General features: G+C 40.2%; 1 protein-coding gene across 1 annotated transcript in view; it reads right to left on the bottom strand.

Moving 5' to 3' along the window:
- Nucleotides 1–9827: 9827 nt before the first annotated feature.
- The window catches only part of LOC123326404, a 7598-nt gene continuing 4600 nt past the window's right edge, over nt 9828–12825 (bottom strand). The window contains 3 exon segments of the mRNA XM_044920232.1: nt 9828–10083; nt 10274–10340; nt 10343–10352. Coding sequence (XP_044776167.1) covers nt 9828–10083; nt 10274–10340; nt 10343–10352 — 333 coding nt within the window.

Here is a 12825-nt window from a genome sequence, read left to right as displayed (position 1 = left end):
GGCTAAGTAATCTGCTTGGGTTTGCTCTCGGGAGCTTTTGTTCCCTGCAAACTTTCCGTATAGCTTTGGAGGACGAGAGTGAAAATGGCGGCCTCCCAATCTCCGCCCCGGAGGAGCCGAGAACTCGGTGCCCCCCTCCTCAGTGTGCCCCCAGAGAAAAGCAGTCAGTCACTCCCGTCTCCCTGGTCTCTGGCCGCACTCTGCGCTCACCTGGCCTGTGACCAAGCATTTCTGTCTCTGGCTCACAACCCCGTGTGGAGTCTCCAAACCCAGCAGATCCCTATGGTGAACTCCCGCGCCACTCCTCCTGGGGGAGGAAGGAGAGTCTCCCCAGATCTGCCACTTGTTGGGTCCCTGCTGGAGGAGCAGTGGCCTGACTGTGCCGCGGATCCCGGTTTATGGCAACCCTGAGCTGAGAGCCCACTCCTCGGCTCCGTCTCTGCAGCCGGCTTCCCCGCTCTGTTACCTGGGAGCTCTGCCATACTCAGGCACCCCCGGTCTTCCTGTGACCCTGAGGGTCCTGAGACCACACTGTCCCATGGGGGTCCTACCCCCCACTTAGCCACCGGAGCGACATCCCTCAGTGGAGCTGACTTCTAAAAGTTCTGATTTTGTGCTCCACGGCTCTATCACTTGCCGGAAGCGGCCGACGGAGGCCCCCCTCCCCCGCTGTCTATCCTCCCAAATATCACCTCGGATTCACTTCTCCGCACGTCCTACCTTCCAGAAAGTGGTCACTTTTCTGTTCAGAGAGTTGCTGCTTTTCTTTTCTTCGATCTCCTGTTGAGTTTGTAGGTGTTCTGAATGGTTTGATCCCTAGCTAGCTGAATTCCTGAGACCAGACGAAATCCAGGTCTCCTACTCCTCCGCCATCTTGCTCTGCCCCTTGTTACAACATTTTTAAAACGTGTATAAGTACCCAGAATCTTAAAATGATCTTATAACCAGCTTCATCATCTTCTTGACTCCCTCATTAATGAATTAGTAAACCTCTAATGATTTAATAGATATGGGTTAGAAGATATCATTCCAATGAACAGTACATTTTTTCAACTTTCCAAAAAACTATACTTTGATAAAAGAAATTTCTTATTATGCTTACAATATTTGAATTAGTTTCGCTTTACAAACTGTCTTTTGTCTATTAATTGCAGAATGCTTTTTTTAAAATTCAGCTATGACACAATTTAACATTGTTCTGAAAGTCATCTTACAATTCACAATTCACAAACAACTCGCCAAGAGAAATAGAACCAGGAGTTTATGGCGTGACCTTTATCCATTGTCTGCAAGAATGTGAACACGTATCATAGAGATTTATGTTAATTAGACCACTTCCCTCACGCACCTTTGAGCAGTTAATCATTAACCTTCCCAGCAAGCCTTAAGGCTAAGCCTGTGTTTGCCTGGCAATGATGAAAAGACTTGGCAATCACTGAAGTGCACGCATTTTCCCTAAAACCTCCCTTTCTTACATCAAGGGATAGTATTTCCATTTCAAGTACAATGAACAAAAATCTTAAAATTTCAACATTCCTGACAGATGCAAAGCAGTGAGATGCGTACTACTCTGCAAAGATATTTAGAAATCAGTTCGTTTTCACCTATTGTTAGCTAGAAGAGGTACATAGAATATATACATACTCCAGTACTCTTCAATTGCTGGTGAGTAACTTCAGCTTCATTGGCTCTTTCCAGTGAGAATCAACAACTAGGTCATCTATACCTTATGCGCTCTCAGATTATTCCAGTGAAGCCATTCATTCAACAGAGTTTTAGTGGGCATCTACTATACATCAGCTACTGTACTTGACACTGGGACACAGCAGTGAACACTGACAAAATCCTGGCCTTTTCTGTTAGTAGGGAGACCCTAATAGCTGAAGAAGAGTAAATGAAGGCAGTAGTGGATGAGTTCAGTCAAGTAACCAGGACAAGACAGCAAAAGACCATGCAGGATATTGAAAGAACTTTGGATTAAGATATGAAAGACACTGGAAAGTTTTAAGCAGAAAAGTGACATGTTAGGAATTGCATTTTACAAGAGTCAAACAACTCTACTGCTCTGTTGAGAATAGACTAAGGTAAGGGTGGGCCTCCAGGAGGCTCCCAGATAGGAGGCTATGGCAATAATTCAGGCAAGGGATAATGGGGATTTTGACCATGTATTTACTAGAGATGGTGCAGAATAGTTGAGGTTATAGTATAATGTGAAGTAGAAAAGACAGGATTTGTTGATGGTGGTGTAAAGTAAAGAATAGAGATAGAGCGACTCTTATTTTTATTTCTTGCCTGAGCAAGTGGGAGAATGAAGTTACTCTTTAATGAGATAGGCAAGACTATCAGAGAATTGGTAAAGAACATCAGGGCTCAGTTTTGAGCATGGTAAGTTTGGGAGGAATATTAGACATCATGGAGAGACGTCCAGTTGTCTGGAGTTGAAGAGAGAAGACAGGGCTAATGATACACAGTGGAAGTCTTACACATGTGGATGACATTTATTTTGTTTCTTAGATATTATTTAAATTCAAGTTAGTTAACATATAGTGTATTGTTAGTTTCAGGGGTAGAATTTAGTGATTCATCAGTTGCATATAACATCCAGCGCTCATTACATCAAGTGCCCTCCTTAATGCTCATCACCCAGGTACCCCATCCCCCCACCCATAAGGCATGTAGATGGGATCACCAAGGGTACACAGGAAAGAGATTGGGGCCAAGCAAGGAGCCCTGGAGCGTTCCCACCTTTCTACTCTCATGTCCTGAGTAAATTCACCTGTCTGATGTATTTAATCCAGTATCTGCTACATCTGTTTTTCTAAAGATACATTTTCTTTTCATGGATTATCTATTACAATTCCAGGGAACTTGAATTATGCAGAACATCCTCAGGGGAAATGATGTAACTCATTGCCTCATCTTTCCACTTAATGTTGCTTATGTAAACAGAGCTATTAAATCCTTATTTAACTTTATTCCAGTCAGTTTCCATAGTGAAATTGGAAAGGAGATAGAATAATTCATTTGAAAAAATGTGAGTAGCATGAAGTTCTACCCTTTCCATTTTTTATTTAAAATGAAAATTATCAAATCTTGGACAGAAACAAAAACATTTCAGTCATTTTTTTACTTTCCCACAAAATTTTTAAGCAAAATTTTAGATAATGATTTTAATATGTTAAAAGAAAGGACCCCCCCCCCGAACTATAAATCCTCCAAGCCTAATGATCCTCAAGAAGGACATGTTTTGTCTCAGTTGGAGATTTTCTCTCTTTTAATATGTTTGAGTATGTCAAATAAACTTCAAAAATATTTTGGAAAAAAACCCTGAAAAATAAAGATTCAGATTTTGATTCAATATGCCATAAATATGCAAAGTAAATTTGTATTATTTCATCCCATGCCATTTTGTAAATATGAACACAAAGTTTATACACATAACTCTTGAGTTCTTGTGTTTTTTGTCTTTTTCTTAAGAAATAATACTGTTTACAGGCCCTTTGGCGTCCCAAGATTTCTGAAATAAAATCTACTTCTGGGAACAACTTAACTTTAGAAAAGCATCACTGTGCCACAAATTAATCTCCAGGTTTTTTTCCTTTGGATAATATCCCACTAGAAAAATGCCCAATTTATGTGAACTACTTCAACTCTGGTTGCTACATTGTTCTCTATTTTTTTAGGTCAAAATTTTTTATCTTTAACCAGCTATAGGTCCCCAAAAGATATAATAGTTATCCTTTAAGAGAATATATGCTATTTAAAGGAAATTCTTATTAATGTGAAGGAGGCTAACAAAATTCACAATGCCTGGTTAGAGAAGCTTGGTGGTCAAATTTAGTAAGCATTATTCTTACTTACCTGCCTCTTCTTAGCTTAACCTGAGACTAGAGCACCTCTTTAACTTTGGGCATTAATGGAAAGTACACGTTTTATCATCTTTCCACTCAAAGGTGCAAGATCTAACTTTTACAAATCACGAGTCTGATAACTATTCCCGTCTATGTTACAAAAAAGCAATTTCAAGTTAGGCAACTTTAGTTTGAAAAACTTACAGTTTTAGAACTTTCTTATGACTTTGGGAGTGTGCTTATTTCTGTAGAATCCAGGATGATACCAAAATCCATAGATGCGTTCATAAGGAAATGCACAGAAGATGAATCTCTTTCATTCAGGAGAGATTTCAGGAAGCCCTATGTTGTTTCAGTCCATCAGCTATATAAATGATCAAAAGAGAAATGTAAGACCAGAATTTCCTGAATCAGCTTCTATAAACGGGTGAAATTTACCTGATAATGTTACTCCCAGGACCAGAAACTTGACTGCAAACCTCATCTGTTCTGTCCTCTTACCTTATTATAGTGCTAGTCATCTAAAACCAAGCTCATAACGGCAGGATAACAAGAGGAATAGTTGAGCATGACTGCAGCTATGATCGGGAATGAGAACTATACTATGTTGGCCATACAAATTTATTTTGGGTTATTTATCAGAGAGCATGTATTTGCCACTGAGATCTGAAACTCAGTTGTGTTTTGGAGCATCATAGTGAGTAAGTGCTGCTAACAGTAAGTTTCTAATGAGGACTTCAGTTTCCAAGTTCATAAAATTAGATCCATGATGATGAGGATGATGATGATACTGAAGTAAACATGCACTTGGGAGGGAATTGAGTGAAGCTACGCCTATGAAAGTGATTGCACATTGCTGAGTTCGATTTGTAAAAGACGACTAAACAATGCCGAAGTCAAGGAATCCTAATCACTTCGTGTCTCGCACAGTTAAACATCTCCCTTCCATCAGCAGCAGTAGGGTGGAAGGTACTGAGGAGTGCACAATGGACCATTTTATGTCCAATTTCCAGGAATCTTTATCAATGCTTCACAATGAACCTCAACCACTTTCTTCTATTTACTCATTAAGCAAATTTTTTAAATACCACATTCCAGGCACTCACCTATAAAATGAAATCAGGCCTGGCTCTGAAGTTGTTTATTACCTAGTTGGGGAAAAGGGCGTGTAATAAAAGCTATGCTAGAGGTATGCTGTGGGTCGTGTTAGCCCCTGGGTGGATGAGGGGTATTCAAATAAAATAGGTGGGTAGGAAAGGCCTAGGAGGGATGTTAAAGGTATGTGAGGAGTTTGACAGGAGTGCACCCCAGGCTTCTCTCTTAGGCGAGAAAGGTAGGGGCTTAGTGAGGCAAGGAATACAAGTGTTAACAGCAAGGAGAAGTGGGATCTTTCCTGTTGTCTTGAAATGAGGCAAAATCCCCAAAGGCGAAAACACAAGGAGAGAAGCTGCTAGAAGACATATTCCCACAAGGCTTCCTAAAATATGAGTGGGCCAGACCTGCTACTCTCATCCTCTATTCCATCCAAATTAAGTAAGTAAATGATTAAGACTCTGAAGGCATTATTTATTTATTTATTTATTTATTTATTTTGCTTTAAGTAGTCATCATTATCCTTGGGGGGAAGCATTGTAGAGTACCCATTCTGGTGCCTGTGAGAAAGCAAAGCTGGTGATCCCCGCAAAGCCAATTCAGAAATTCTCAGAATTATCATTTATAGAGAATAGAGATGGTGGTTGCCTAGAAGAGGAGGAAATCGGCAGGTATGGGTGGCTTCTTGCTGAGCTGCAGAAAATGCAGAGACCACGGGGGTGCCCCTCAGCACAAGGTAGTATGGCAGTTCCTCGTGGATGGCTGGTTTCATCTATATCCCCAGCAGTTTCAGAGGGTGCACATTTGATCATAGAGAAGGATCTAGAGATTAAAAGATGGGTGGCTCACAGTGTCAGGAAATGGAGAAAGGAAAATATGGGGCCATCCACAAGCTCACCATGTATGGAGTGTTCCTTGAACACAGGGACTCATAAGAAAGCCAGGCTCCAGCCTGCACAGGGCTTGGGTTCTCCTGTGAGAGGCAGCAGGATAGACTGCTGAGGGCAGGACACTGGAGGTTAGTCCTCATCAAATGACCATGCAGAATTAGATCCCTGTACAGGATAAAGAAGAATGTAAAAAATGGGCTCCATAAGCAAGTCACCGTTTGGACATCTGCCACATAGGCAATGTCAATGTCTGATTACAGCAATCCCTTCTACTTAGGTTTTTGTCCCCGTTCCTCCCTTTTGCCCCTCCCATTTCTCCTTTGGACACCAACACCTTGGAGATAAAAAGCAGACCAAGAAATAATGGAGTGTGATGGGGAGAAGATGCAGAAAGAGAAAACAGGAGATGATGTTCCTTTCCTCACTGTAAACCCCTGACCCGCAGGACAGGCTTTTGTTGAGGAGAGCAAAGAAGTTTTGAGATTAAAGTTTTAATTTAGAACAGATGAGGCCTTATTATTTATTTATTTGTGAAATTTAAGGCAATTATGAGAAAACTTCCAGTTGTTAATTTTTTATTAAAGCTTTATATACATGCAGCATAGTGTGCATATATTAAATGTATATTTCTATGAAATATCACAAAGGGAATGTATCTACGTTGCTACCACCTGGGTCAAGAATTATTACATTTCTAGGACCCAAAACTCCTCAATGTACTCCTTTCCTTTGAACCAAAGGAAACTAACTTTTTGATTTTTTACAGAGACAAGTGTTTTTTTTTCTATAAAATGGAATAACTATATATACACTATATATATACTATATAATTATATATGATATATAATACATATACAGTATATATATGATATATACTATATAACTTTATATATACTATATATACACTACATAATAGATATACCACATAATATATATTATTTATAATGTATCTGTACTCTTTTATTTTTTACTCATTAGTACGTTTGTGAAACTCATCCATGTAGTTGCAAATAGCAGGGATCTAATTCTGCATTGTTCATTTTCTCATTTATCCATTTTACTGTTTATTGGCATTAGGCTTGTTTCTAGTTTGAAGATTATAACAAATAATTTGGCAATGAATATTCCTGTACATATGTAATAGTGCATGTATATATACTATGTATATGTCTTAGATAAGTATACTAGGAATTAAATGTTGTATCATATGTTATATATACACATTCAACTTTAGAATATATTGCTAATTAGTTTTCCAAGGTACTTGTCCCAATTTACATTCCCTCAAGTGGTGTAGAGGAGTCTAGTTGCTTCATACTTTTACCAGTGCTTCATCTTTTCTATCTTTTTCAGGTTAGCAATTCTGGTAGGTATATGATGGTATTCCCTTGTGTTTCTGACTGCATTTCCCTGACGACTCATGAAGATGAGCACATTTTCCTAAGTGTGGTCATTTCGGGGCGCCTGGGTGGCTCAGTCATTAAGTGTCTGCCTTGGGCTCAGATCATGATCTCAGGGTCCTGGGATCGAGCCCCTCATCGGGCTCCCTGCTCAGCGGGAGGTCTGCTTCTCCCTCTCCCACCCCCCCTGCTTGTGTTCCCTCTCTCGCTGTGTCTCTCTCTGTCAAATAAATAAATAAAATCTTTAAAAAAATAAATAAATAAGTGCGATCATTTGGATATCCTCGTCTGTGAAACCCCCATGACTTTTTCTTGAGTTGCTTGTCTATTTCATAGTTATTTGCATGAGTTCTGTGGCTGCCTTGTCAATCCTGAATTGTTTCTTTTGAAACGTTTTTATAATTTTTATAATTTTTTTCTATATGGATACTCCCTTTTTTATGGTCCTGTTTAAGATATTTATGTCCTTGAATTTATTTTAGAAGCATTATTTTTTTTCCTTTCTCATTTGAATCTATAATCTATATGAATTGATTTCTTTGTGGAAGGTATGAGGTAACAATCATACATACTTTTTATCCTCACCTGAGCTTTTTCATGGCTGAATGTGAGTTGAAGTTACAGAAATGATATTGCTGGTACAAATGGAGTGATTGAAAAGCTATGGGATCTGCCAAAGATGTTCTCAAGCTTAGGGGAGAAAGATCCAACACAGGACATTTAAAAGTCATGTTTGAGAAAAATAAAGCCATTTTGCTTGAACTATCACAGGGTGCAATTTGCTAACTATAGCAAATATTTTTTAAAGAAAAAAATAAGAGGATCTATGACTTCAGATTAATGAGAAGCCTGTGGGATATTGAGGTAGATCTGTTCTTGAAATTAAGCGAAGATGCTTCCCAGTGGAAGCGGCTAGGAAGGGCGAGGTTCTGGTGGAGACTGGAGGCCCTTAATTCTTAATGCTGTAGCCAGCAAGAGTGTATGATTTTCTGCAACCAATTTAAGTAAGTTGGTGATGGACTGCCCTGTCATTTTCTTTGTGATTGGAGCCTGTGTTTGGCTATAAGATAGCATTGAGCATGGAGCCCCTAATTACGAAGCTCAAGTACAAAATCATCTATAGAGGAGAAGCCCCTGCTATTGCTATGGTGATCAACACTTCTATGCACAACAGGATCTTTGCAATTCGAAAGAAGCACTTTGTACACTTTGTAAGAATAAGTCTACAACCTATGTCATTGGTGGGGTGACTTCATACATACCACTTGCAAACATAAAACAAGTTTCTGTCCATTTGAACACAATTTTCTGGATACTGACCTCCTCTTTAGGTATTCATCTGTAATCTGTTCCTCTTACAATAGCCATCTGGGCTCACTCTCTGGGCTCCCCTCATTTACATAAGGCCATAAATTTATCTTACTAAAGAGTGTCTCTCTCTCTCTCTCTCTCTCCCTCTTTCTCTCTCTCTCTGTCCCCTTCCCACCCCCAAACTTCTTTTCCTCTCTTTACTTTCAGTCAACTCTTGACTTGACTAGTCCCTAGACGCTTGTTTTGTACATGCAGTATGTATAGTTTTTAAATTTTTATTCATAAAATACTTGTATAGTAATCAGTGTCATTGCTATGTTCCACATGTTTTACAACGTTTTAACTTTACTCTATGAAATGGGTGCTATTATTATTGTCATTTTACAGATGAGAAAACTGAGCCATAGACGATTAAGTAACTTTTCTATGGTTTTGCAAAGCCCTATCTCTATGTTATCGTTAACAATAATAACCAATGATAAGTCAATCCAGAAGATATGAGGGACTTTACCAGCAGTTTATATATACTGTTTCACTTAGCTCTCCTGAAACCTGGGAAAGATTGATTCAGAAAATGTAAGCAAATCATCCAAAATTACATTTTTTATAAAGATTTTATTTATTTATTTGACAGAGAGAGACACAGCGAGAGAGAGAACACAAGCGGGGGAGTGGGAGAGGGAGAAGCAGGCTTCCCGCAGAGCAGGGAGCCCGATGCGGGGCTCGATCCTAGGACCCTGGGATCATGACCTGAGCCGAAGGCAGACGCTTAACAACTGAGCCACCCAGGCGCCCCCAAAATTACATTTACAGGTATTTGGTTAGGATTTGAATCCATTTTGACCAAATCCCAAACTCAAACTATTCACTATGTTAATCCCCCCTCCCACTCCCTTCCCACAGACGACATTGACAAGTGCATAAAGAGAGCTAAGAGAAGCTATAAGTTGACTCGGACACCCCCTCCTTGTCTGCATCTAAGGACAGAGCATATTATTCCCATTCTACAGGTGAAGAACTAAGAGAATGTGGTTGAGTAACCTGCCCAAGATCACATGGCCAGGCTGGGATTCAAAGCCAGGCTTTCTGCCTTCTAAGATCATCATACTACTGCCTTCTGGTGTCATGATTTAGGTTTCCCCAGAAGCAGGCACTTAGCAAGCATTCTGGTGAAACCATAGGCGGTCCCCAAGTGAAGGTAAAATGGTGGCAAGGTAACCACGTGAGCAAGTGAGACAGGAAGGAAGCCAACAAAGTGCATGAGGGTATCGGACAACCGGCGTTTAGCCCCCTGGGGGAATGCTGGGGAGCAGTGTAGACCAATCACCTCCGTTATTACTTGAGGGCTGCTGCTGGGAGCTCTTAACCCCCAGCACTTCCGACTTGCTCCAGCAGCCGCAGATAGCCTGGGGCAAGGGGATGCAGATGCTGGCTCTTGGCGGTTGGCAGAAATGCTCTAGAACGATCAAATCTGAGTGGATATGGGCGAAACCTGGAATTGTGACATAGTCATGACAGTTTTCCAGAATTCCACTGAACCTAGGAGAAATAATAATATCTGATCAAGGGACTAGATTCTCTCAGACTCCACTTAAAATGATTTAAGCATCATCCAAATACTTCATTTACAGTTCTTATGACAGAGCTTCTATAGGGCAAAGTACATATTACTGAAAAAAATCATTTGAGTAGCATGTGCTCAACAACAAATCTTGAAGTGTTTGCCCACCTGTTCTTGCATGTTTGGGTAAACTTTTCTTCCACACGATCCATAAATGCACTGTACACCTCTCGCCCCTTCTGTGTCTCTTAGGGGAGATGGCACAAAGGAAGTCAGCAAAAGCAAACATGTACTGATTTTAATTGTGGTTTATCTTTTTAAAATTGTTATTTAATAATCTTTGCTTTAAAAACTGGCTCCGTATGCCAAATGCACATCTTGCTGTTTTGGGACATACAGGGATACAAAGCAGTCTTACTTGTCCAGGGTAGAATTTGAGCCATGGTAAAAGTATGTTTTGTTTTGTTTTGTTTTTTTGATTTTTTTTTTTATTCTTATGTTAATCCCCATACATTACATCATTAGTTTTAGATGAAGTGTTCCATGATTCATTGTTTGTGCATAACACCCAGTGCTCCATGCAGAATGTGCGCTCCTCAATACCCACCACCAGGCTAACCCATCCTCCCACCCCCCTCCCCTCTAGAACCCTGTTTGTTTTTCAGAGTCCATCGTCTCTCATGGTTCGTCTACCCCTCCGATTTCCCCCGCTTCATTCTTCCCCTCCCGCTACCTTCTTCTTTTTTTTTTCTTAACATATATTGCATTATTTGTTTCAGAGGTACAGATCTGAGATTCAACAGTCTTGCACAATTCACAGTGCTTACGAGAGCACATACCCTCCCCAGTGTCTATCACCCAGTCACCCCATCCCTCCCACCCCACCCCCCACTCCAGCAACCCTCAGTTTGTTTCCTGAGATTAAGAATTCCTCATATCAGTGAGATCATATGATACATGTCTTTCTCTGATTGACTTATTTCGCTCAACATAATACCCTCCAGTTCCATCCACGTCGTTGCAAATGGCAAGATCTCATTCCTTTTGATGGCTGCATAATATTCCATTGTATATATATACCACTTCTTCTTTATCCATTCATCTGTCGATGGACATCTTGGCTCTTTCCACAGTTTGGCTATTGTGGACATTGCTGCTATAAACATCGGGTGCACGTACCCTTTCGGATCCCTACTTTTGTATCTTTGGGGTAAATACCCAGTAGTGCAATTGCTGGATCATATGGTAGCTCTATTTTCAACTTTCTGAGGAACCTCCATACTGTTTTCCAGAGTGGTTGCACCAGCTTGCATTCCCACCAACAGTGTAGGAGGGTTCCCCTTTCTCCGCATCCCCGCCAACATCTGTCGTTTCCTGACTTGTTAATTTTAGCCATTCTGACTGGTGTGAGGTGGTATCTCATTGAGGTTTTGATTTGGATTTCCCTGATGCCGAGCGATATTGAGCACTTTTTCATGTGTCTGTTGGCCATTTGAATGTCTTCTTTGGAAAAATATCTGTTCATGTCTTCTGCCCATTTCTTGATTGGATTCTTTGTTCTTTGGGTGTTGAGTTTGATGAGTTCTTTATAGATTTTGGATACTAGCCCTTTATCTGATATGTCATTTGCAAATATCTTCTCCCATTCTGTCGGTTGTCTTTTGGTTTTGTTGACTGTTTCCTTTGCTTTGCAAAAGCTTTTTATCTTGATGAAGTCCCAATAGTTCATTTTTGCCCTTGCTTCCCTTGCCTTTGGCGATGTGTCTAGGAAGAAGTTGCTTCGGCTGAGGTCAAAGAGGTTGCTGCCTGTGTTCTCCTTTAGGATTTTGATGGACTCCTGTCTCACATTGAGGTCTTTCAACCATTTGGAGTCTATTTTTGTGTGTGGTGTAAGGAAATGGTCCAGTTTCATTCTTCTGCATGTGGCTATCCAATTTTCCCAACACCATTTGTTGAAGAGACTGTCTTTGTTCCATTGGACATTCTTTCCTGCTTTGTCAAAGATGAGTTGACCATGGAGTTGAGGGTCCATTTCTGGGCTCTCTATTCTGTTCCATTGATCTATGTGTCTGTTTTTGTGCCAGTACCATGACAGCTTTGTAATAGAGCTGGAAGTCCGGAATTGTGATGCCGCCGGCTTTGCTTTTCTTTGTCAACATTCCTCTGGCTATGTGGGGTCTTTTCTGGTTCCATACAAATTTTAGGATTATTTGTTCCATTTCTTTGAAAAAAGTGGATGGTATTTTGATGGGGATTGCATTGAATGTGTAGATTGCTCTAGGTAGCATTGACATCTTCACAATATTTGTTCTTCCAATCCATGAGCATGGAACGTTCAAAAGTATGTTTTCTCAACATCTTTTTATGAGTGGATGACAAAGTCTTCTTGTCAGGGCTTCTTACTGAGTGCAGTTCACTCAATGGGCTGCTCCAAATGGGGTGGGAGTAAATTTGGGGGAAAATTCCTTACAATATTGAGGTCTCAATCCATCATACCAACTATCTTTGTAATAAGAAAAGGAAATTCTAAATTCTGGATAATTCACTGTTCGCATTTTAAGAAAACAACAGAGATCTCTCTGCTTTACTTTTAAAGATAATGTCTTTCACTATATATGCTAGCAACAAATTAAAAACTCCTGCCTTAGAGCAATCATTAATAATGGTGTTGGACTATCCCCTCTCATGTGTTCTCTCTCATTCTCTCTCTCTCAAATAAA

Source organism: Neomonachus schauinslandi, chromosome 12 (assembly GCF_002201575.2).
Source record: "Neomonachus schauinslandi chromosome 12, ASM220157v2, whole genome shotgun sequence".
NCBI classification, from domain to species: Eukaryota; Metazoa; Chordata; class Mammalia; order Carnivora; family Phocidae; genus Neomonachus; species Neomonachus schauinslandi.
This window is presented reverse-complemented; position numbering and strand designations above follow the sequence as displayed.